Source organism: Calonectris borealis, chromosome 2, assembly GCF_964195595.1.
Source record: "Calonectris borealis chromosome 2, bCalBor7.hap1.2, whole genome shotgun sequence".
NCBI classification, from domain to species: domain Eukaryota; kingdom Metazoa; phylum Chordata; class Aves; order Procellariiformes; family Procellariidae; genus Calonectris; species Calonectris borealis.
In genome coordinates, this window is record NC_134313.1 from 167,984,603 (window position 1) to 168,010,208 (window position 25,606).

Here is a 25,606-nt window from a genome sequence, read left to right on the forward strand (position 1 = left end):
GAAAGAAATTTCTCCTCATGTCCAGTCTAAACCTCCCCTGGCGCAACTTGAGGCCATTTCCTCTCGTCCTATCGCTTGTTACTTGGCAGAAGAGACCGACCCCCACCTCGCTACAACCTCCTTTCAGGTAGCTGTAGAGCGCGATGAGGTCTCCCCTCAGCCTCCTCTTCTCCAGGCTAAACACCCCCAGTTCCCTCAGCCGCTCCCCATCAGACTTGTGTTCCAGGCCCTTCACCAGCTTCGTTGCCCTCCTCTGGACACGCTCCAGCACCTCCATGTCCTTCTTGTAGTGAGGGGCCCAAAACCGAACACAGGATTCGAGGTGCGGCCTCACCAGTGCCGAGTACAGGGGCACGATCACCTCCCTGCTCCTGCTGGCCACACTAGTTCTGATACAGGCCAGGACGCCGTTGGCCTTCTTGGCCACCTGGGCACACTGCCGGCTCATGTTCAGCCGGCTGTCATCTCAGATGTCCCTAGACACCTATGCCAGCCATACGACTTGAGCCCTAGATTATCATTATCTACAGTGTGACCCTGTGACACATTATCTACAGACACCCAAAATGTCTACATTTTGGTGACTTAATCTGGAATAGTGTCCCACCCCTTTGGCCTATAGACTGATTGCTCCAGACTACAACAGAAGTAGGCAGCTTGGATGATCACAGAGATTTGAATAAAGCCCAGTTGTTACAGCATACACCTGTGGCTATAGACATACCCACAGCCAGACAACCAGCTATCTCAATAGTCACCTAAATCTTTTCTATTCAAAAGTTTTAGCAAGCTTTTTGCTCCAACTGGACTTTGGAGCTTTTAAATGCACACTTCACATGTACATCTCAGAATAAATGACCCCTTAAAGCACTGCCATAAACAGCACAGTCAATTTATGAGACGAATCACAATCCATAATTAAGAAATGCACTTCTGTTTCAAAGCTGCAAATCAAAGGGAGATCAAAGGCAGCTCTTTACAAAGAAGAAAGAAAGCAGCAATCTGAGCAGAGAAAAGGCAAAACTAAGTTATTCCCACATGTACCACTCATAGAATTGAGCAACAAAACTGAGCAGATCTAATTAAAGACACATGGACAAAAAGATTTTTAACAGTTAGGAAATTAACATGAAAAAAAGGTTCTAAGCTCTTAACACACCTGATCAGCTTTGTCTTCCTCAGAGCTGGCTTCCAAGCCTTGACAAAAAGCGCTTACAGCAGGATGGACAGAAATCCCAACGGCACAGAGCTGGAGCCTCCTCTGAGAAACTTCTCCCTCCCATCCCATCCCATCTCATCCCATCCCATCCCATCCCAGAGTTTCTCTACATGTTACAAAGGAGGTAGCAGGTTCCACCCAAGTGGCTCAGCTACAGAAAGTCAGCCAAAAGAAAGAGGCTGCAGAAAGGTAACCCTTTTCACTCTAGTTCAAGGAGACAGTGCCAGGTGAAGCTTATGAGCAGGGCCTATGACTGAAATTCAGGTAGGTGTCTTTCCCAACTCTGTTACAGATTCTCCATGTGATGGGGAGAACCACTTAATCTTAAATACACCAAACAGAGCAGGGAGGATAAAGTTACAGAAAGAACAAAACAGAAAGACAGATATGTCAGCTAAGCACTCGCCTAAACAAAATTTGGGAGTAGGAAGGGAGGAAGGAAAAACGAACTCCCAAGGCTCAGAGGAAGGGAGACTTCTGAGAGGAGAATGTTTTCCAAGGGCTGCTATAAACAACACTGACAGGCTGAAATCACTGCCACTGCAGACCATATGGAGTCCTGTTATTCTGGAACAAGTTTCTAACGTGTTGTCATGGGAATACTGTGAAGTATATCCTGGTGAATCCCTTCCAGCAGCAAATCCTGCCCGGATTTGATACACTCATAACCACTCTTTTGCTGAATGCAGATGTACATAAGCAAAGGACAATCCAGTCAGATCTGCCACACCTGCCATGTCAGATGGGGACTTTTAACAGTCACTGAAAATGGAGGTAAATAACAGCTCTTGAATTACTCAGACCTAAACTACTGAACCGCAAATGGCAGAGAACTGCTAGGATTCTCTGTACTCCGCACCTCAGAGCATGCACGCTGCACCAGGATGTGATATGGGAGCGCCTAAGCCCCTCTCCTCCACCAGACAAATCCACATCTGAACTGTGGGAATCAGACTCCCTCTCCATTAAAAAAAAAAAAAAAATTAACAATCAGATCTTCATAGTTATCTTCTATATACTATCAGAACAAAATGTTGAAGGGAAGAGGACAGCTGGTAAAGGTCAGATCAGAAGCATAACTTGGCAAATCAGAGAGCCGTGGTGAGGGACCTATGTGCGAAAAAGGCAATGTATAATGCAACGATGACAGCATTAGTTTCCAGAAGGTCAGCTCTCTGTTTCCACACAGACTTCCTTTGCAGCATGAACACCACATTCCCAGAAGCACCTGAAAGTTTCAGTGGTTCACTCCTGGGTTCCCTGCATCTTCACAGAAGCTCTGCTGCAGCTTATGCACGTGGGCGTTTAAGGAAGCAATCTTCAGAAACAAGCTGAGCAGGGAGTTGCCCAGAGTAACGCAGAGGGAAGATCAGCATTTAGGGCCTAATAAACCTTGGTTAGTGGCTTGATAAACTGTGGCAGAGGTGCCCTTCCCCACTCCGATTCTGGGAGGGGAAACTGTCTCAAAGGTACATGCCTAACTGTGGTTTTCCACCCGTGATCTGCTGGTTTTGGCAGAGCTGCCAGCTCCTCCTTCCTGCCCCTGTATCACAGTACATCACCCCATCATGGTGCCAATAAAATAGTCTGTGGAGTTAAAGCTAAATTGGATCACTGAAATGACTTGAGAATAAAAGTACCCTTCCCCCAGAAAGTGAATCCAGTTTCCTGCAAACAGTTGCACAGTGGCAAGTGGGGAGCAGAAGCAGGGATTTCTTCAGCTGGCTTCACCACTAACAGGGAGCAAATCTCTGAATAGCCAACACTGTAGTAACAGCAGACATCTCTGGGATGTGTCCAACTTTAGACCTGTTCTAATTTGTAAAAAAAAACATTAATTGGGTCAGAAAGAGAGACTGACTATATCCTAGGAGAAGGATGAATGATCTCAGCTGGGGTTTCACATCTCTGCTCCAGTAAATTGAATTATGAACTCGGCTCCAAAAACAAGATCAAGGGAGATCTACACCAGAACATCCAATGTCCTGGTAATCCAGATAGTACCCCAATGGGCGAGATAAGACCCAAAACCCTGCCCCCAGTAAGATTTAAAACCCTACCTTGTATAACCCTGTCAAGTATCTTAACCAGGAGGCAACTCTGTCTATGAGACCCTCCTATATAGCTGGCTGTCTTTTGATCTACTAAATCAGGTTATATTGCAAAGATATCCAGGGGAGCACTTTTCTGCGCTGCAGGCCTTTGGCTTGCACCCATCAGTTGCTTTGCCCTTATCTGTCTTTGGAAATTATTCATGTAGGGAACTGTTTACAAGGCGAGGCAGGAACTAACCAACAGTTCAGAGGATTTTAGTGATCCTGAATGACCGGATTTTGTCAGGTAGTACCCGCCCCTAACCCCTCTGTCCTTCCGCTCTTCATTTGTGAAACACTGATAATAAAGAGCACATCACAATGCTCTGAGGGTAAACGTGTTAGGGACAGCGAGAGTCTTCTCGGGATAAGGAAAGCCTAATATGTGAAGACAGAAAGTGCTCTGTCAACTTATATGAGTTTCATAAGATCGTATGCAAAATACACGTCTGTGACTTCCTGAAGGAACGGTGCTGCTACACCTTTACCTTTTGCCGTCATCTTCATTTACAGGTTTTCCTGATTCAAACAGGTTTAGATCATTTGGGATTCGGAAAGTCTCCTTTGCGCTGCCATTATCATCCTTCTGACTGTTCTGCTTTTCCTTCTTCCTCTCCATTAGATTTTGCAGCCGCCTTTGCTGTTGTTCTTGATAAGCCTTAAACTGGCTTTTAAAATGTTCGTTCACTTTTATGTCTGACTCCATTGTTTACTAAAAGCATAACAAGAAGAAAATAAAAAGTAACAGAGAGCAGAGATCAACATCACTTTGAAAAACATCCTCTTCTAGCAGCTGCTTCGCCGTTTTTCCTCACCGACCTCTGCACAGTCTCCCTGCCACCTCCTCCTCTCATCCTCTGTGCTCTCCAGCCCCATCGCCTTGCTTCAAGTGCCTTTTTCCAAAAAAAGGCTTTCAAACAGTCTTCAGAAAAGTTTTTTGCTTTTTCACGCTAGCATTCAAAAAGCAATGTTTAAAAATGCTTTTAAACAGATCTGTTTAAACAAATATTTTTACAGAAGAGCAAGCAGGGGTCAAATCCAAGCAAATGTGGCAACTACATTACACTGACTAAAGGGAACACAGACTGTTTGTGACCCAGGTCCCTCCAGCCTTCCTTCCCATGTTTCAAAGAAAGGTGCAGATCTCCCCATTTTTGGGTTAATGTGGGACCAGCAGAGGAAGAAAGATCTCTGTTTATCCTAATGCTCCCTTTGGGCACTAGACACCAAGAGTGCGGCTGACATCTTTCCCCCAAATTTCTAAGCATTAAGTGATAACATTAAAGCGATAATATTCCTACCCATTTAGATGTCTAGAGCTTTACTTAGTATGACTAAAGACAATCAGTTTTCTGATGTATTCCAGCCCCCTCTCCTTCTGTTTGACATTTGCTGTCAGCAAAAAAATCTAGTGCACCTTTGGTCTAGCAAAAACAATCAGTAAAAACGTTCAAAGGCACACCCTCCACTGAGTAATTAATGTGGGCCCTTTCTCACACTAAGGTAGCAATCATTCTGATAAAGTGCCTAAATACACGCTATGTCCCTGTGTGCCTGTATGTCCTGTATGGGCAGAGACACATTGCAAGCAGCTTTACCTCCACGCCTGCCTCCGGACAACACGGGTGTGGACAAGGTGCGTTAAGGATTGACAAGTGCAAAGAGCGGAGTCCGGTGCCTCCGCACAGCCCCCAGGCCTCGTGGGTATGAGTGATGGCCGGGGGCGACCTTGAGCCCTCCAGCCTATCTGGGTACCGACCCCAAACCTGGCGCAGAGGGATCTGCCACAGAGCAGCTGTGTGGGGAGAGGGGGTTCCCTCTCTTCCCCGCCCAACGCCTGTGGCCTGGCAGGGCCTGACAGGGCCGCGCTGCCTCCCCCACCCCCCGGGCCGGCGGCCCGCGCCTCCCCCACCCCCCTGCCTACCGAAACCGCCTTCCCCGGCCCCGAGGGCAGCGGGAGGGTCCCCCCGGTCGCCCTCTCCCGCCGGCTGCCCGCCTCGGCAGGGCCGGGCCCGGCTGCTCCGGCTCCCGCTCCCGCTCCCGGCCGCAGCCCCACGCGGTTCCCATAGCAACGGCCCCCCAAGGGCAGGGGAAGGGCAGGGCCGCGCATGCGCCGAGCGCGGGACGTCGCTGCCGGAGGGGCGGGGCTCGCGTCCTTCCCCTCGGCCCGGCCGCCATGACAGTTCCCGTCAGGCGGTCACTCCCCGGTAGCGTCTCCCGGCGGCGGGGCCTCCCCTTCCCGCAGAAAGCCCGGCCCCTCGGGGTTACGGCGGTGACGGGAAGGGAGCTGCTCCTTATCCCGGCCCATGCTGGGGAGGAGGAGGCAGTTACAGGAAAAGGTCTCAGCGCGATGGAGGGGCGTCTCCTCACGCCCTCCCCAGCTCCACCCCGCTGAGGGAGAGCTGTGACAGCAAGCAATCAAGGACAGGATTGTAACGGCTGAAAACGCCCTTTCCAGTATGCACCCTCTCAGGTGATTTTTATTCATGTATATAAGCTCACTCTATCCCTCCGCAGAAGGCTGAGTGCATAGGGGGAACCCCCCCAACAAATCCATAGCCAAACACATGTTATCTCCAGTGCTCGCACGTTTATTTGCATTTCATCTCCCACTGCTCTGTACAATATGTCACAGACCGAGGTGCAGTATGTACCTTGCGGTATCTATTACAAAGAAATGTCATACTGTCACCATGGAATGTAAGCTAATAGGAGAAAATGAGGTTTTTACAAATCAGCTTTATCAACACATTTATTTTTGTGACTGCTGTCAGAGATACAAGGGGTTCGAGTGTAAAATGGCCTTGTCAATTTACAGAGAAGGGTTTTAACACCTCATCGAGGATGATGGGGACTTTTCAGATTTAAATGGTTTAAAATTTCTATAGGGAATGATACTGCAGAAATCAGAGCTAGATCATATACTTTAACTAAAAGCATTAGAACACCAAATCAAGGTTTAGTTTTCATAATATGTATTTTAAATGTTACATTTAAATGTTATTCAGAAGAACACTGTAAATAAAGTTACAAAATACAGTAATCCAAGAGTCTGAAAATCCATAGTAAAAATAGGGAGCCTGTGTCTTCATTAACAATGAATAAATATAACATTTAAATAGCTGCAACATACCAAATACTTATGCCTTAAATAAAAAAAATAGATGTTTATACCTCTCTCAATATTTTAGAAGTCATTTAGTGCTACCGGAAGCTTCTAAATCACAAAGCTGGAGGCTGACAAATATACAAGATAGAAAATGACAGCAAAGCATTCGCGACACTATCTTAGAGATGTGGCCTCCACATTCTGCCCTGAGGCCTAACAAGCTAGTTCAGACTTTGTCATTTTGGGCAACGGCAGCAAAAAGAAGTCACTAATTTTAGGACTGAGTTGACAGTCAAGGGGAAGATAAAAGGATTGTACTCTACTATATCCCCTAAAAACTGGGATATGGTAGTGTCAATCAGAAAGAACCAGATCCTGATACCCGCTCCCCCAGTGCACAATCGTTTAGGCTGCCAACTTCAAGACGGTGTACCATACACAAAATACATATAGGGCAATTCTCTAATACCATGTATTATTTTTTTCCTCAAGAACCCTGCGATATGAGGTTTGCAGCTGCAGTACACAGGCAACCACCAGGACAGATTTCAGTCATCTTTCCATTACTCCTTGGGCTTCACCACATACTCCCGAAACATTGAATACAGCACACCTACAAGACAGAAATACAAGCACAATTAGAAAGCTGGGTTAAATAGGAAATAATGGATTTCAAAATCTGAACAATAAGTGATATTCTGAGGAACAGAAATAACGTTTCCCTTCCTCTTCTGCTGTCTGTATTTTTTTTTAATAGCGGTGATGAACGCTACAAAATTCTTCATATACAGAGAAAGTGGATAGGAAAATATACTGTATATGAAAATGCAGATCCCCAGCCAATTCTAGTTTGCTTTGCAGCCAAAGTCAAGCTTTTCTGTTGTACCTTCCGGGAATACGGTATAGACAAACAGTGTTTCATGGGATGTACATTTACACATGTACACAGCTGCAATACTTAGATGAGACCTGGGATGTACAAATTGGTACATTCAGGGACACAGTTCCAGTCCTGAAAATAATACCGTAGGCTATGCAAGCTGATTTTCCAATTCAGCAACATATTTACAAGGGAAAATATTAACATCAGGTAGTCTTTTTTTTTTCCTTTGCCTCTAATTTCAACACCTGCAGAACGCCACATACTTCCCATATCTAAAAGTAGTCAAAACTTCTACTCTCAAAGGTAGTGCAGTTTAATATTGAATACGTGTACTTAAACATCACGTTACTCTAGCAAGGCTGAGCAAACACCAGTAACGAGCATAAACATCCTGAAATACAATGGCCTGAATGCTTCCACCCCGAGGATGTTTCATGCGCACTGGGAGAAGAGATGCGAGAGGTTCTCCGCGGTCCGGTTCGCCAGTGCCGAGGACAGCCTCCCGCTCGGTACGTACCACACGTTATCGCTCCCACGACGAAGCCCTGGGCTGCCACGCGCATGTGGATCAGGTGAAGCGACATTTTCATGTCACCTCTGTGCTTCAGTCTGTACAGCCCGTAGCCAACCACCATGACGAAGCCAGCCATCCCTACGCGGCAAGGAAAGCATCCTTGTGAGTCGAGATCCAAGTCATCGAGATGTGTGAAGTGACAAGACAGCTTGGGAATGATCGTGTTTTGATCTAATCACCCCGTTTTTGTGTAGATGGCAAGTCCTGGCCTGTCTACTGTTTCCACTCGAGTGCCATCTCATTCAATGCACAAGTCAGCGCAGAGAACAGTAAGAGATTTCCACCAGTGTTAAAATGCAACAGCAGCAACTCAAGGGTCTAGAGCACAAATCTTGTGAGGAGCGGCTGAGGGAACTGGGGGTGTTTAGCCTGGAGAAGAGGAGGCTCAGGGAGACCTCATCGCACTCTACAACTACCTGAAAGGAGGTTGTAGCGAGGTGGGTGTTGGTCTCTTCTCCCAAGTAACAAGCGATAGGACGAAAGGAAACGGCCTCGAGTTGCGCCAGGGGAGGTTTAGATTGAAAATTAGGAGACATTTCTTCACCAGACAGGTTGTCAAGCAGGGAACAGGCTGCCCAGAGCAGTGGTGGGGTCACCATCCCTGGAGATATTTAAAAGCTGTGTAGATGTGGTGCTTAGGGACATGGTTTAGTGGTGGACTTGGCAGTGTCAGGTTTACGGTTGGACTGGGTGATCTTAAAGGTCTTTTCCAACCTAAATGATTCTATGGTTCGAAGGTGTAAGAGTTTCTTGGATATTTTCCAGAAAGCACATGCACTGCTTGCACCCTCTTTCCTGGAAGGAAGCTCACACCCAAGAACACCGCTCGGCTGCAGCTGGGACACTCAGTGTGTCGATGCACCCTGACGTACCCACCGGCCTGCTGAGGTTGCTATTTTGGGTGTTGTCACGTTTGGCCCGGGACAGGCCTATGTTATTTGTCCCGTGCTGTGGGGAGAGAGGTTCAGCGAGGTCTCTTTCACGCGGCTGGCGTTCACTTTTAGTCCTTCAACAGACCAAACACAGCCCCGGCTGCACCAACTCCAAGCTGTGTACACCGATGCTCTCACAGAGTACAGAGCAGCAATGCACAAAATTTCCCAATTCCATCCACTTTATTCCATATTTAAGATGATTATTTACATAGTTCAGAGGAAGCTGCCAAGTTTTAAGTGCTGTGTATATTTTACTGCCGAGCGCTCAGCCAGCTTGTCTCCCTGAACAGGAGTATTACCAATTCCACTTGTGAAGCTATAAACCCTTACTTCACTGGTGCATGAGCCACATGGCAGCTTCATTAAACACCAATTAAGAGGTTTAGGGCCTTCAAGCTAGCTCTGACACAGGCTGAAGGCAAGTTCTGCCGATCTGCTTGGGAGAACCCAAACTCGCGGAGTCTGTAGTACACTCTAGCGAGCTGGAGAGCAAAGTCCTGTGACCACAGAAACCAGTGACGGATATCTGTTGGCAAACGCTTGGAACAGTTCACCCCAAGTGACCCAACCGCTCTCCATTTAAGGTGGCTGGAAATCCAAACGTGTCTCATGTCAGAGGCGGTTCCCGATCAGAGAAAAGCTCTCGGGATGAACACGACTGATCCTCTCTCCCCTCAGAGGCTTTTTCGGGGTCTCGGCAGAGAGGCTGAGAACTTTAACTACCTCCTCAAGCTGGGGTACCACAAAACCTACTAAGAAAATGCATTTTAAACTAAGGAATGGCAGCAGAGAAGGGCAAAATGTTTAGCAGGCACTCTGTATTTTAGAGATACTTCTGTTTTGTATTTTGTTAGCTTGAAAGTCCCTTGTAGTGATCACACAGTTCCCAGTAACCGTACTCCAGAGCAGCTGCAAAACACACATCTCACCACCTAACAGAATCACCTAAACATGTTTGTTAAGCTCACCTAAACAGTCTTTCAGGGTTTGTTGGTTTTGGGTTATTTTTGTAATTGTAGGTTCTGGGTTTCTGTTTAAGATAACAGGCCTCATTCATTTCCCTGTTTCTTGCAGAACAAATACCATTCCGGGCAGGAGGAGTACCGCAGTCACCACACAGAGAGCCTACATGAGGAAGTAATTTCGAAGTAATTTCAAATTAATTTCCTGTTCACAGGAAAAAGGTGAATAGTGATGGTGTTTACCATATTGATTGCCCATGAAAAGAAAGATCTATGTAACCACATTTTTTCATCTCTAAACTTACCGATGGGTACAAATGGCGTCTCTTTAAATTTTCTTAACAGCTTCGATGTCTGGCTGGTGTCAGTCTCATACTCAGAGAAAACAGATTCCTGACCGGATGACATGGTGGCTGTGAAGGCAAAAGAGTCTCTCTTCAGGTTTTAGATGCACCAAGTTAAGAGAACTTTTAGAAAAAGAAAATCCCTTGCGTATTCCACCAGTCAGTCACAAGCATAGGAGCTAGACTTGAGCTGATGAGCTACATACAGGTGATTTAATTCAAGTGAAGTCTTGGGAAGCAAGATTGTTGCATACTAGAACAGGTAAAGACAGGGGAAGGAAAAAAGAGAAAAAAAAAAAGAAAAAAGTATCAAAGCAACAAATTTCTGCCATCCCTTTGACACCATTAGAGATCCCAGCAGCCCCTCACAGGCAGCGAGAAGCCACTGAAAGTTTTGGTCACTGACGGCGTTTCCTTTAGGACTTCCATCCTTCACCGCACTCTTTGCTTTCACAGGCTATTCCTTAATAGCAGCTCTGACCTCAGAAAAGTTCATTCCTCCTCTTTCGCTCCCTGCCAAGAACAGCAACCGAAGCGCTCGGGGTGGAAAGCGCGAGCCGCTGCGGAAGGTCAGCCCTACCTGGCAGCTCGTCAGTCCCTACTACGTCCTACCCCACCTCGTTCACCACTTCAACAGGGTTTCAAACTCCTGCTGAGAACACGGAGCGTGAAATGGCAGCTGCTGAGGAGCCGGAGCGAGTCTTGAAGCCTTTGATAGGCACAGACTGATGTGGGGACGCATTGGGAAGGTGAGCAGAGCTTCCCTTGCAGCACCGGTGATTTCTCACCTGCCTCCAAGGAAAGAAAAAAGCAGCAGCGGCAGCGAGAAGGGCTCTACTATCATCACCCAACCAGCGAGACCATCTGCCAAAACTGCCAGCTTGTCCTGCTGTCCCCGTCACAGATTACACCAAGACCTGTTCCTTCCTCAGTGCCCGGCATAAGCATCATTCTTCACTTAGTGACTATTTCTGCTAGCACAATTAGCTCAGCAACATCACAAAGGTCTCTACTATGAAAAAATCTCTACCGGTATTGTTCCAGTTTTGCCATCAACAGCGAAATACAGCTCGGCCTTATGTGGAAGTACTCTGAGCTCTTGAAATAAGCCAACAGGAATTTAATTTAATTTAATTTAATTAAGCACGGGCTAGTAAACACATGCGAAAGATACATTTCGAACACAGCTGTGTTCCCTGGTTACGCAGCTTTTTGTGCACCTCCACTTCAGCAGGCTGGCTGTTTTTCAAACCAAACGTGCAAACCGTTTCCTCCGCAGGCCAAAGGACTGGGTCTCTGCCCCTGCTACAACTCCCCTTATTTGCTAAATGTAAGTTATATTTTAGCCTGACTCATTCGGGAAGGAAACATGAGAGCGCCCCGGGTGAAACACGCGCCCCGGCTGCCCTGACCTTGCCGACACCCGCGGCAGGGAGGCGCGGGGCACCGGCGTGACAGCTCTGACACGGGTGGGAAAGCGACCGGTCCCAGCGTCCCTCCTGGGCACCACCAGGCTGCCTTCCCCCTGCCCAGGCCCACGCGGGGCTCCTGTCCTACCCCAGCCCCAGGTCCCCGCACCCCACACCGGCCTTCCGCCCTACTCCAGGCCCAGGCGCCTCCACCCGCACAGGGCCTCTGCCCGAGATGCCACCCCCAAGGCTTCCCCGCGCCCCAGCTGGCCCCCCACCTCCCCGTGGCCCCGGTCCCCCCACCCCGGCCCTCCCCCGGAGCCCCGGCCCTCACCACGCCGCTGCCGCTCCCGCTCCCGCTCACTGATCCCGATACCGGCCGGCGTCTGCCGCGCCTGGCCCCGCCCCCGGCTCTTATTGGCCGGGTGCGCCCCGCCCTCTCGGTGCCCACCGGCCGGAGAACCACAGCTCCCAGCGTGCCGCGCGGTAAGCCCGCCCGCCGCCAGCCAATCCAGAGCGCGGCCGGTGACCACGCGTCCTTATACGGGCGGAGAGGCGGGGCAGGCCGTGACGTCGACGCGGGGGCTCTCCGCATTGCGGCGGGTGCGGGGTCACGGGGAGGCGGCGGCGGCGGCGGCGGCGGCGGCGGCGGCGGCGGCGGCGCCTGGCCCGCCGCTAGGGGGCGCTGTGGGGCGCGGTTCCCGCCCGCAGCCCCCACCTGCCGCTCTCCGCAGCCCCTGCCCGCCTCCGCCTGCCGCTGCCCGCCGTCCCTGCCCGCACCTGCCCGCCTCCGCCTGCCGCTGCCCGCCGTCCCTGCCCGCACCTGCCCGCTCCCGCCTGCCGCTGCCCGCCGTCCCTGCCCGCACCTGCCTGCCCCTGCCCGCAGCCTCTGCCCCCACCTACCCGTCCCCGCCTGACCCCACCTGCCCCTGCCCGCAGTCCCTGCCCGCCCCTGCCCGCAGCCCCCGCCTGTCCCTGCCCCCCTGCCCGCAGCACCTGCCCCCCCCGCCCGCAGCCCCTGCCCGCAGCTGCCTGGCCCTGCCCGCACCTGGAACCTGTGAAACGGGCAGCTCGGCGCGGCCCTGCCCGAAACCGAGCGCGTTTCCCCGTGCCCTAAGCACGGCTGGGCAGGAATAGCTCGGCTTTGCAAAACATAGAGACTTCGGGTTTGACCCCCAAAAGTGGGGTTTAGGCCGTCGTTTTCAGGATGGAAAAGCAGGCTGCAGCTTTTTCTGCAACTTGGCGGCTTTTTGCTTCAAAAGTTTCTCATGTTGGTATAAACTCACACTTTGACATGAAGTGGAAGCTCTTTAGCAAAGGGCAAAGACAGAACCCGGCTTTCCCTCGGTCTGATTTTCTTTTTCCCGCCAGTGAATTGACTTACTGACTATTTTTTCCTGAATTTCAGTTTTCAAGCAGAGCTCGCTCTGCCCCTGCTGTATGCCAGGCAGTGGATTTTGAAGCCCAAAGACAACCTAGAAATTGCTCCTGACTTTTACCACACCAAACTCTGGAGCAGGAGGAGAAATCCCCTGGGATCCTGAAGATGCCTAAAACCCTCCCTTAAACCCAGGGGCAGCTCGTCAGAGCAAAGAAAAGTCCTTTTCTCCAAAAACCCTGCCTGGTTTTGCAGTGCTCCGGTGCGGTGTTCGTGACTCCTCATCTCCGAGCACAGGGGGAAGCAGAGCTGTGGCTCCTGCAGGGCCACTCCACAGCTGATACATGGCATTTTCGGCAGCATAAAAGAAAGTGGCTCAGATAACCGTTTGTTAGTGCCGCTGTGTCCCTCTAAATGTGCTTCCCATTATGGGTAATCTGGTTACTTTAATTGCCAAAGCCATCAGAGCTCTGCAGAGTCTGAAAGAAAAAAAAAATTCTATGCAATTACCAGCTCCTGAATTAAGCTTATAATAAATTACAGCGAAGGCTACTTTCTCCAGCGACTCTCAGAGGCACATTTAATTCCCTGCAGCTCTGCATGATGTGTGCTTCAGTGGAGAAACTCAATTAAAAACAAAAACTTACTTCATTTTAATTGCTGGGCTAATGAAACTGCTGTCACCTGTAGCGTCGCCGTGTGCGTGTCTGGTGCCTCGGCTTTGCGAGCGGCTTCTTGCTCTCTCCTAATGTGTATGTTACCCATATATATTTATTACAGGGTATCTTTTAAGTGCGAGCACACGTGTACTCCAGCTGATGGTGGCGAACATGGAAATGGATAAAAATAACATATTTCTTTCTGTGGGTCCACCTGCCGTGGGGCAGGTTGGGTGCAGAGCTGTGGCTGCTCCATTCTCCCGTTTTTGCAAGGGCGGTTCGGGGTTTATAAAGCGCAGCCGGGGTTGGTACGGGAGATGGCATTGGCACCGTCAGGGTGTTCCCCATGGCCCTGTTTGGTGGTGAGATGAGGGAAACGAGCTGGAGGGTGATCACTCACCGATGCTGGTGCTCTAAAACCTCTCCAATAAACCACTTTATCAGAGACAGGCGAGCGAAGGGTCATGCCGTGAAGCTGTCCCCAAAACATCCCTGTGGCAGTGCCAGGAGCCCGGCACATCTCTGCTGGGGTCGATCTCTGTTTGCATGTTCAACCATGGCAATAAGCTCCTTATTCTGGTCCCACTTGCAAGGCTTTGCCGCTGCCTGCAAAGACATGTGATTGTCCCCACGGAGCTGCCAGCGCCCACCAGCCCCGGCCATGTCCCCACTGGTAGCCATTTCTGCACTTGCAGGGGATGAGGTTCCTGCAGCATCCAAGTAGCACGTGGCTTATTCAGGTTTCCTGGAAAAAATGCAGATTTCTACACCAGGGTCTCAGCCCCAGGAGCCTCTCAGTGCAGAGACCAAGCAGGTCCAATCCTGGGAGTTGGGCAGGGTGGACATCATCTTAATATCTGACAGATGTCCACTAATTAAAGCTTTTAGAAAACAAAATAACAAGAGGGAGCTTGTTGCCACATCTGGGGTTGGGATGCAGCAAACTCAGGACCAACAGGGGAAAAGGAATTAGGGACAGATTGCTTGTTTGGGAGGAGATGGGGTGGAGGAAAGGGAAGGATCAAGATGGACGGGGGAAAAGCATGCATGGAAAAATGGAGAGAAGAAGGGCGAAAGGAACTGGTTATGTTTAAGGAAGCGTCTGGTCTGTGTGCTTGTCTGGGTGACCCTGGTCTCGCACATCGTAGAAAAACCTTCTTCAGACTATTTTGTGGGTGGTCTCAGCACCCAGCCTGTGCATGCTGGGGTGCACGGGATCCACCAGCAATCTTCACGTTGTGCTGACGTGGGTCCTCGGTCCCAGCGGCTCTGGCCATCCCTAGCATGATGCCTGACTTGAGCTATACAAGAGCAGGTTGTATTCCTCAAGGAGGGGTGCTGGGTCCCCACAGCACCCATGGCAGGAGGCACTGCGGTCCTAATGGGTATCTCAGGTGGCAAAGCCCAACTCTGGGCGCAGGCGCCAGCTGTGGATGTTGTAGAGGGACACGTGCTTGGACACGGCACAGACATGATTCCTCCAGTGCTGTCACCCACTGATCAACACCAGGAAAGACAAAACAAAACCAGGGAGGTCACACTGAGCTCACATTTCCTGCCCACGCTCTTACACAAGTAAAAGTAGTTTCTAAAAGCCTGATTCAAGCCTCTGGCAGGATGGGAACTGCCCGCGGTGGAGAAGAAGCTCCTGTAAGTGCATTTTCTGCTTCTTGCTTGTAGACAAAGCTGCACGAGAAACCTGGAGAGGTTCTCTTTTCTTCTTGAAAGCTAGCCAGCTCGTAAGCGCTGGCGCTCCGGCAGGTTTGGGATTAATTTCTGAGTTCAGCCCACGTTGCATTCGTCAGTTCTCCGCTATGAGCTACGGGATGGGGATGTGAATGTCAGTCCCAGCGTGATACGGAGCGGGGAAGACGTGGCAGAGGGAGAAAAGGCATCTCAGTGGGCTGGAAGAGACCCAGAAATGGAAATTTTGGGGATGGCTTGTCCTGATGTGGGTGCAGAGGGTGCGTGGGGGGGCAAGGTGTTTAGGAGTCTTGCTGGATATTGCTGCGTTCAGAAGGGCAGGCAGCTTTGGTTTCCTCTTGAAGGCATACAGTCAGAACTGCATGCAGCTAAGGATGAATTTCCTCCAAAATATGAAACAAAAAAAAAAAGACTCATTCCCAGAAAAGTCTTTTTCTGGCACTCTTCCATGGCAGATCTCTGCTTTCCATGGCCATTCTCTCTGAAGTGCCCTGCAGCACTCTCCAAAGAACTGCGGGACAGCAAGAAAACATTTCAATCCAGCCCAAATTTTCTTTTCTTTTCAGCTACCTGGAATTGCCTGGGATGGATATTTAAGCAATTTTAGACATGGGACCGCAACAGGTATGTCCACAGCTTCACCCCTTACGGCTGCACACCCACAGGCATCCTCAGCACCCCACTCCAAGCCTTGGGTGCTCTGCTTGACCCGCTTGGGGTGGAGGGCCTCCCCTTTCCCGAGTGTTTGTGGGGAGGGAGCCATCCCTAGAAGGTGCAGAGCCACCGTGGGGTATGTCCTCAGGAGGAGTAGCACAACCGGGGACCAACAGCTTCATTGCAGGTCTCTTGGGCAATAGGAGAAACAGGTCCTTAAGGAGAGCAAGGCAGGAGTGGCTGAAGCAGGGAACTACACAAGCATGCCTGTTTTGGGATTGTTGGAAAAATGAGTCCCGGGGGAATAGTGGGCAGCTTTGGCCGTGGCTGAAAACTGGTGTGTTTTAGGGGTGGAGGAGTATTTGCACTGTTTTTTCCCTGCGACAGCCCTGGTTCGCTGTCAGAGCCTGGAGATTAGTCTTGATTTTTAAAACACACATTAACCTTCATGGTACCGATGGGAGGTAGCTCAGGCAGATCCCATCTCCCATCCCATCTCCCATGGGCTCTTCAGCGATGGCCGTTGGCCAGTTTGGGTGGCTTTTGGAAGATGAAACCCTTGTAGCATTCTTGTGTGGGGTTTTTTTGTGAAAATCAGACTCCCAAAATAGGAAGTTTTCCAAATCAGTCGCCATTTCCTCAAATCTGGGCTGCAGCTGTCTAAACACTGACGCCAGCCTGCAGTCCTGGGAAGTGGCCGACCGCGCAGTCCTCGCCCTCCTCAGTCAGCAGGGTTTCAACCCACGCCTCATCTCTCGCAGGATTGACTCCAGCAACTTCCTTCCAGCTAAATCTAACCTCTACCTCTAGCCTTGATTCAGGAGATGATTCTGGAGCCTACATGTCCTTACTTTGGATGAAGCTTTGAGCAACCTAATCTAGTGGAAGGTATCTCTGCCCATAGCAGGGAGTTTGGAGCTAGGTGATCTTTAAGGTCCCTTCCAACCCAAACCATTCTATGACTCTGTGATTCTATATTTTCCACTTACTAATATCTTTTACAAGATTTTCCACTTACTAATATCTTTTACAAGAATCCATGGCTTTGTGTCCTAGAGTTGGCATGGATTGGGGTCAGTGTCCTACCAGGAGCAGTGAGATGTTCAGCATTTCACCTCTGGGAGCAGCCCCACCAACATAAAGGTGCTGGTGGCAGGTTCTGCTTCACCGAGAATTGAGATGCCGCTTTCTCAGAAGTGACCCGGGCGAATCTAAAGCAGCTCACAGCGAGCCGTGGTGGTGGATTTCCCATAATTTAGAGCAGAAACTTCCTCAAAAGCTTGCAGTGGTGTCAGGAAAAAGTGGTGAATTATGTCAGAGGAGACCGTGCTCATTTACTTTCAAGTTTTAATGTGTCAGAGTAAGGAAACCAGAATTTTTTCTTTTTGTATGTGTGGATAGCTGTCCCCATGCCGTAGGCAAAGGCCAAGGAGTGCAGGACACGAAATACTTATCAGAGGGTGGCAGAAAATTAAAGCTATGAACTAGAGGAAAACCCTCCATTATGTGATATTTGCCTTTTCCGTGTGGATTGGAACAACATTTTGATCCCTTTCACTTGTCTTTTGTTCCTAGGCAGCCACTTGTCAAACGCAACTTCAAAGGTGGCAACAACAACCGCTGCCACCTTGCTGGATGCTGCAAATTCGAGCGACTACCCGTACGAGTACTTGGACGAGGAGGATTATACGCAGTATGGCCTCTGCACAAAAGGAGAGGTACTCTCCTTTAGCAGAGTATTCTTGCCATCTTTTTACACCGTGGTCTTCCTGGTCGGGTTGGCTGGGAATGTCCTCCTGTTTATTATCCTCATTATGTACATCAGGAAGAAAAAGAAGATGACCGAGGTGTATCTGCTGAACCTGGTGGTTTCAGACTTCTTCTTGCTACTAACCCTTCCTTTTTGGGCTCTGTACATTTCTCAGTGGGTGACCTGGGACATATTGTGTCCGGTCTTAAATGCCATGTACACTGTGAATTTCTACAGTGGTATCTTTTTTGTGAGCTGCATGAGTCTGGACATGTATCTGCAGACAGTTCATGCTTGCTCTCCTCGCAGCTCCATGACATGGAGGAAGTCCATCCTCCTTGTGTTGGTGGTATGGGTCCTTTCCATACTTCTCTCCATTCCTGATGGCATCTTCACCAGCACAAGGCAAATCCACAACAAAACCATCATGTGCGCCCATGATTATGGCCAGAAACACTTATTCTGGACAGTTGTCTTTCGGGTCATTCAAAACATCCTGGGTTTCTTTTTTCCCTTCCTCTTCATGATGTTCTGCTATTCCCGCATAGCATGTGTCCTCACCATGTCTCAGATGCCTGGCTCAAGGAGAGCACTCTGCTTAGTCTTTACTCTGGCAGGTTCCTTCTTTGTCCTGTGGTCCCCTTACAACATTGTCCTCATCCTTCACTCCCTGCAAGATGTCGGTGTGATCAGGAGCTGTGAAAGCAGTAGGCAATTGGACTATGCCATGCAGATCGCAGAGAGTTTGTCCTTTGTCCACTGCTGTCTCAACCCCTTGCTCTATGCTTTTGTGAAAAAACGATTCAGGTTATATTTATGGAAGATCCCTAGGGCCATTTTCAGGAGAAGCGCTTTCTTTGACATCCATCCCTCAGAGACAAGCCAGTCTTGCAGCAGATACGCAGCTGAGATAGAAATGTTGAGTATCACAAATGCATGATAAATATTTACATTATTTACATTACATGTATGCCCTCTATACTGTATTTTACTTGTCCTGGCCATGCGATGGAGTTGGCGTGAGCCCACAGCACTGCATAACCAGATATTTCATCCTAGCGCCAGCATCAAGATGAGGATTTTCCACGTTGGGATTGGAAAAGCACATGTGGGATTTGTTTCTGTTGTAACTGGAATTATTATAAAAGGATTGCCCTGGGTTTATGCTCGTGGAAGAAGCCCAGCTCCTGCCTGGAGTATGTGAGGCATTAGTGGATGAAGAGCGGCTTGTCTAGCTGTTGAGCCCTTAAAAATGCAATTCGAAACTTGTGCAGAACTTCACCCCCATAGATCCCAAAGGGTCTGATGGAGGAGAGCGATCCCATTATCCCTCCAGCTCGTGGTGTGGGCTGGGGAACGGATTTGCCACGCTCATCCATTAGACACGGGTGGCCAGAAGCCCAGCCTGGGGGGTGGCTTTGCTTCCCCTGGCTTTTGCCATCTGCCAGGTAGATGTGTTCAACTGGGCTCATCCCTTTGCCTACCAGGAGAGACAACGGGAGGAGCTAGGCACCTTTAAGCTGGGTTGTCTGACCAATGATGGGTTTCTCCGTTACGATGAGCTGTGCCACGCTCGGGTCTGCTGAGCGGGAAACTCTGTCTTTCTGAGGGACAGATCCTTAGAGATCAGTTCTATCATCAACCGATTTGAGATCAGTTTGATCAGCAATAACGTTCAAACCAGTAACAACTAATAAGAAAGGGAAGAAAAAATGGGCTCAGCAGAACAGTGGGGGAGGTATTTGCCTTCCCGAAGATCTGTTTTGGTAAAAAAGATAAAAAAGATCCATGGATACAGTCTTTAACGTAAATATTGGCTTTGCAACACCACAGAGTGAAAGCATGGCCTTGAACAGAAGAGCACGGATAGCTGTGAGCCAATCCTTATTACCAGTGTAGCTTTAAAGTTCAAGGTTATTAGTTTGCTGACCTTTATTTAAAGGTACTATTCACCCCAAATACTCTTGAACCTTAAATGTGCACTTTCCAGCCTGGAAACCTGTTGAGCGTGGGAGTTGCCTGGAATTGTACAAATAAAATCAATACTTTAAGAGAAAACACTCATCACCTTAATTTTATTGCTAGACAAGGTTACTGGACTGAGAAGGGCTTTGAGTTGATCTGGAAAGGTGTTTTCACTGCTGTTATTTTTCTTGCCAACATTGCTACAGCGTGTTTCCAAAACGATAAGGCTGGGAGCTTTCCTTAAAAAAATAAAGCCAGAATAACTATTTAGCTGATGCTGTGATGTGGCCTTCGCTCCTCGGGTCAGGTTACTGGGAGGGAATGTGGAAGGGGAGAGCAGCTGGGAAGCAAAAACGAAGATGAAGACTGTGAACCCGTACAGAGGAGGGCTCGTGGGACTGTGCCAAACTTAGGATGAGATGCTCAGGGGAAGGGCAAAGCTGGGGGAAACAGTGGGGGGGAGGGGGGGGTGTATAAAGGTGCTGGTTGTGTGTAAGCAGCGTTGCCCTGTGCCTGCTCACAGACAAATGTCCTATCGCCTTATTAAATAGAATCATAGAATCATTAAGACCTCTAAGATCATCGAGTCCAACCGTCAACCCAACACCACCATGCCCACTACACCATGTCCCTAAGCGCCTCATTTACACGTCTTTTAAATACTTCCAGGGATGGGGACTCCACCACTTCCCTGGGCAGCCTGTTCCAAGGCCTGACCACTCTTTCAGGAAAGAAATTTCTCCTCATGTCCAATCTAAACCTCACTTGGCGCAACTTGAGGCCATCTCCTCTCGTCCTATCGCTGTTACTTGGGAGAAGAGACCAACCCCCACCTCGCTACAACCTCCTTTCAGGTAGTTGTAGAGCGCGATGAGGTCTCCCCTCAGCCTCCTCTTCTCCAGGCTAAACACCCCCAGTTCCCTCAGCCGCTCCCCATCAGACTTGTGCTCCAGGCCCTTCACCAGCTTCGTTGCCCTCCTCTGGACACGCTCCAGCACCTCCATGTCCTTCTTGTAGTGAGGGGCCCAGAACTGAACACAGGATTCGAGGTGCGGCCTCACCAGTGCCAAGTACAGGGGCACGATCACCTCCCTGCTCCTGCTGGCCACACTATTCCTGATACAGGCCAGGATGCCCTTGGCCTTCTTGGCCACCTGGGCACACTGCCGGCTCACGTTCAGCCGGCTGTCAACCAGCACCCCCAGGTCCTTTTCCTCTGGGCAGCTTTCCAGCCACTCTTCCCCAAGCCTGTAGCGTTGCCTGGGGTTGTTGTGGCCGAAGTGCAGGACCCGGCACTTGGCCTTGTTGAACCTCATACATTGGCCTCAGCCCATCGATCCAGCCTGTCCAGGTCCCTCTGCAGAGCCTTCCTGCCCTCCAGTAGATCAACACTCCCGCCCAGCTTGATGTCGTCTGCAAATACTTTTTCTTAACTCTCTTTCCCTATAATGTCACTCTCTATCCTACGTGAGGGTGCTGCGAGGTACAAGTGCCAGCGGCTGTGGCAGAGGCTGTGGTGACTGGCTGAGTAGATCAGGCTGGCAGCACCCAGAGGCAGAGTGCTGGATGGGGCACAGGGTCCCTGCATTGTCCCCGAACCCCATCCGAAGAGTGGGGAGCAGGAGAGATCGAGAAGCAGAAGGGAAAATGGGTAAAACTGCCAGGTACAGGGGCAGGAGCCGGAGGGCAGAGGGTCGGGGGTGCTCCGCTGGCTGGAGGGGACACGACCGATTTGCAGTTGCCGAGCATTGGGTGTACATGCTTCGGCACAGAAGAAAGTGCTGTTGTCCACCTGGGCACTGCTGCTCTCCAGCCAGGAGGTGGGCTTGGCCATTTGCAGACTCCGGACTCATCTTGTGCAAAGCAAATGCAACTGATTCAAGCCCTCATCACTCGCGGGGGAAGCAGACCTGCTGTGCTTTGCCCTCGTACGGGTTAGCAGTGCTTGCGCTGTTCATTGGCAAAGCGCTTATGGGGCACTGCGCGTTGGAGAACATCAAAACGTTGGAGACTTTTCCTTCTCTTGCCTTTTGAGACCAAATTAGCTCAGCTGAACCCCCCTTCCCTTGGTCCTGACTTCATTTCCAGTAGCATTTCCAACGTCCACTCCTCCTCTCATTTTTTCAGCTTGCAGCGTGTGTCCATAGCCTGGTCTTAAAGGCAGAAACCACTGAGTGAAATTCTCTGAACCCTCTTTTTCCAAAACTGGGCTCTATGCAGCCTAGAAAAGGGAATTTGCGTAAGCTGCTACAGAGCACACACCAAAACCCACCTGCCTTACACCGCAGCCCGGTAACTCCAACTCGATTACAACGTACCTTCCACCTTAAAAGTCTCATCAAGGGAGAAGCACACGCTGGAGCGCTCCACAGGGAAAAGGCAAACACTGGCTGCCAATGGGGACAGAGGTTCTCAGCTGTGCATCTGCTTATCAGCTGCTGGATGGGAATAAAAAGCACGTTCCTGCCCCAGCCTTGCTCTAATCCGAGCTCCCGGACGGGCGCAGAGCTCTCATGGCGCTCTGGATGATTCTCCTCTGTACCTTGATAGCATCGCTGCTCGGTGGGCTCTACCTCCTGGGTGTGTTTCGGAGACGGAGACCCAATGAGCCACCTCTGGACAAAGGTACCATTCCCTGGCTGGGTTACGCACTGGATTTCAGAAAGGACAGTTCAGAGTTTCTAAAAAGGATGCAGAGAAAACATGGGGATATTTTCACGGTGCTGATCGGAGGCTATTATTTCACCTTCGTGATGGACCCCTTCTGCTTTGGAGCCATCGTGAAGGAATCACGATCTAAACTAGACTTTAGGACTTTTGCATTTAAATTGGTCCTGCGGGTTTTTGGCTACAAGCCCATCGAAGCCAACCATAGCATAGTTCATGCATCGAGCGCAAAGCATCTGATGGGAGACGGACTCACTGTCATGACACAAGCCACCATGGAGAACTTTCAGAAGCTGATGCTTTTCAATCTGAGCTCAGGAGAGGAGAAGCGAGTGTGGCAAGAGGACAGCCTCTTCCACTACTGCTACAACATCGTTTTCAGAGCCGGGTACTTGGCTCTGTATGGCACTGAGCCGCACCAAGGGGCAGGTAACAAGGAGAAAGCTAATGAGCAAGATCGCATCCACTCCAACCAGCTGTTCCACGAGTTTCGGAAATACGACTGCCTCTTCCCTCGCCTGGCCTATGCTGTGTTGCCTCCCAAGGACAAAATAGAAGCTGAACGGCTGAAGAGGCTCTTCTGGAGCATGCTGTCTGTGAAGAAGAGCTGGCAGAAGGACAATATCAGTGGGTGGATAAGTGATCAAGACAAGCTTCTGGCTGAAAACGGTGTCCCCGAGTACATGCGGGATCGTTTCATGTTTATGCTCCTCTGGGCATCCCAAGGCAATACAGGCCCAACTGCCTTCTGGCTCCTCTTGTATCTAATCAAACATCCAGAAGCTATGAAGGCTGTGAAGGATGAGGTAGATAAAGTCTCAAGGGAGAACGGCCAGGAAGCGAAGCCGGGAAGCCCACCAATTAACATCACTAGGGACATGTTAAACCAGACTCCTCTTCTGGACAGCGCTCTGGAGGAGACCCTGAGGCTGGTTGCAGCCCCAATTCTGGTCAGAGCTGTCCTCCAGGACACCAGCCTTAAGGCGAGCAGCGGGACAGAGTACACTCTCCGCAAAGGAGACAGGGTGGCTCTGTTCCCACACATCTCTGTGCAGATGAACCCAGAAATTCACCCCGAACCTCACAAATTTAAGTACGACCGCTTCGTAAACCCAGATGGAACCAAGAAAGATTTCTACAAAAATGGGAAGAGGCTGAAATACTTCAACATGCCTTGGGGGGCAGGAGTATCCATCTGTCCCGGGCGGTTCTTCGCTGCAGCTGAAATTAAACTGTTTGTGTTCTTGATGCTGAGTCACTATGAGCTGGAGCTGGTCAATGGAGAAGAGGAGATCCCGGCGATAGACATCAGCCGCTGGGGATTCGGGACGATGCAGCCTGTTCGTGACGTGCGGTTCAGATACCGGCTACGCCTTTAATTTGGGAAGTCCTTGTCGCGTTGTTTGTTCTGGTGTTATCTGTGAAATAAATTGCGTGATCCCATGCACCGTTATCAGATCCGTGCGGCACCAACACAGATAGGATCTTGTTTGCTTAACAGTTATCATGGATTTTCTCTTTACCTCCTTCACATGTATCGCTGCTCTGCGTCTCCTGTTATTGTGGTGTTGGTTTATGTGATAAAAGCTCATCTGCACACCCACAAAGGAGCACAGAGAGACAAATAGTACCCTGCCAGGCTACTCCCAGCCCCATCATGGGGGCCATCAGCCCATCAAAAGCCCATCTGCACAAGCCCAGAGGAGCACAGGGACATATTGGCATGTGGGAACCCAAATTAAGGACTTCCAAGGAGCGACTATTTTGTCCAGGTCCCTCCCAGGACTGACCCAGCAGAGCCATCAGCCCCACGGTCCCGGCGTGAGGCTCATCGAGATGTGTCTTTGGGAGCAGCTCTCTGGATCACCGTCTGGACTAAGGGGGGTTGCTGTCAGGGGAGGGGGGACATCTTTTGGCATGCAGGGGAAGAATATTTTGGGATTGCACAGGGCTAATAGTGGGATGTATAGGGGAGGAACCAAAGGTGGGAAAAAGGAGGGATTTAGGTGATTTGGGGAGGAAAATAGAGGGATAAGGGGATAAAAAGGGCTGGTTGTGTGTAAATATGTGGCTTGTCCATACACTTGTCTAGTCACGCCCTGCACCTGGTCAGCACAGTCTGTCCTATTGTCTTATTAAATACTTTTCCTTAAATTCAAGACCGTGAGTCGGAGGGCCCGTGTGTCCGTGGTGCCGGCAGCTGGCACTAGCGTGCGAGCGGGTGTGCGAGCAAAGATCCGGCCAGATGAGCTGGCAAATAAGTGAAGTGGCCTGGGGGCCTGGGGGTGAGCCCAGCTGCACGCCAGCATTGGGACGGCATTATTTTGGTATCAGCTCCTTACCCACTCATGAAGTATCATTGGCAGGATGGCATCAGCTCGTAGTAAACCCCTGAAAGGTCAGAGAACAACAAATATCCTCTCCAAAGACGTAAGAATTTCCTCAGGGTTTTCAAATTGTCTTGGCTATAGTCCCCTTCTTGTATCTGATGAGATCCCCCAAGGGAGCAGAGGTGGGATGTACTGAGCAAGGACATAGCAACAGCTCCTTCCCTTTCACGTTTGAGAAGAGGACAGATCTTACCAATCTCATTTACCATGTCAGTGGGAGGAGAAGGGAGTTGTAAACATCACTAATAAGCTACAGTACCATTTTCATGTATCTATGCGAGTTCATAGAATCATCGAATGGTTTGGGTTGGAAGGGACCGTTAAAGGTCATCTAGTCCAACCCCCCTGCCATGAGCAGGGACATCTTCAGCTAGATCAGGTTGCTCAGAGCCCCGTCCAACCTTGAATGTTCCCAGGGATGGGGCATCTACCACCTCTCTGGGCAATCTGTGCCAGTGTTTCATCACCCTCATTGTAAAAAATTTCTTCCTTAGATCTAGTCTAAATCTCCCCTCTTTTAGTTTAAAACCATTCCCCCTTGTCCTGTCGCAACAGGTTCTGCTAAAAAGTCTGTCCCCATCTTTCTTATAAGTCCCCTTCAAGTACTGAAAGGCCGCAACAAGGTCTCCCCGGAACCTTCTCTTCTCCAACAACCCCAACTCTCTCAGCCTTTCTTCATAGGAGAGGCGTTCCACCCTCCTGATCACTTTTGTGGCCCTGAGTTAGGAATGCATGTGGTCACCTGCCTTTCCAGGGCTGCAGGAGGTTGTGAATTCAAGCCCTGTGTCTTGTGCACAGTTTCTGGGGATAAAAAAGGCTGTGTGTGTGTGTGTCTGGATTTATCCCACCGACTGTAACACAGCTGGAGTGTGGATACCTACAGCAGCACCAAACCAGCTCCCTGCTTTAAC

General features: G+C 50.0%; 4 protein-coding genes across 8 annotated transcripts in view; 2 read left to right on the forward strand and 2 right to left on the reverse strand.

Moving 5' to 3' along the window:
* CCDC13 (coiled-coil domain containing 13) overlaps positions 1-5,393 on the reverse strand; it is a 37,876-nt gene extending 32,483 nt beyond the window's left edge. Inside the window, exons 1-2 of one of the 4 annotated variants that reach the window (XM_075144331.1) lie at positions 5,237-5,393; positions 3,801-4,024 (exon numbers count right to left, since the gene is read on the reverse strand). In XM_075144331.1, the coding sequence (XP_075000432.1) occupies positions 3,801-4,018 (218 nt within the window). In that variant the 5' untranslated portion in view covers positions 4,019-4,024; positions 5,237-5,393. Of the gene's footprint in view, positions 1-3,800; positions 4,025-4,910; positions 5,125-5,236 lie in introns of those variants that run through there. The other 3 variants (XM_075144333.1, XM_075144332.1, XM_075144334.1) reach the window with 3 other exon arrangements.
* Positions 5,394-6,270: 877 nt separating this feature from the next.
* Positions 6,271-12,035, reverse strand: HIGD1A (HIG1 hypoxia inducible domain family member 1A). Of its 2 annotated transcripts, none has more exons than XM_075144337.1 (4): positions 11,863-12,035; positions 10,081-10,188; positions 7,822-7,956; positions 6,271-7,034 (listed from the first exon to the last, which is right to left on the reverse strand). In XM_075144337.1, the coding sequence occupies exons 2-4, from the start codon at positions 10,181-10,183 to the stop codon at positions 6,985-6,987; spliced, it is 288 nt and encodes a 95-aa protein (XP_075000438.1). In that variant the 5' UTR covers positions 10,184-10,188; positions 11,863-12,035; the 3' UTR covers positions 6,271-6,984. The 2 variants fall into 2 exon arrangements, with proteins under 2 accessions (XP_075000438.1, XP_075000436.1); XM_075144335.1 differs by having other exon boundaries at positions 11,893-11,960.
* A 3,133-nt stretch (positions 12,036-15,168) lies between these two features.
* On the forward strand, positions 15,169-19,041 carry ACKR2 (atypical chemokine receptor 2). Its single transcript, XM_075140820.1, has 3 exons — positions 15,169-15,215; positions 15,836-15,893; positions 17,499-19,041. Exons 1-3 carry the CDS (start codon positions 15,183-15,185, stop codon positions 18,611-18,613), a joined length of 1,206 nt encoding a protein of 401 aa, XP_074996921.1. The 5' UTR covers positions 15,169-15,182; the 3' UTR covers positions 18,614-19,041.
* Positions 19,042-22,116: 3,075 nt separating this feature from the next.
* On the forward strand, positions 22,117-23,750 carry CYP8B1 (cytochrome P450 family 8 subfamily B member 1). The gene has a single exon (XM_075140821.1). The coding sequence runs from the start codon at positions 22,152-22,154 to the stop codon at positions 23,682-23,684; it is 1,533 nt and encodes a 510-aa protein (XP_074996922.1). The 5' UTR covers positions 22,117-22,151; the 3' UTR covers positions 23,685-23,750.
* The last annotated feature ends 1,856 nt before the right edge of the window (positions 23,751-25,606 follow it).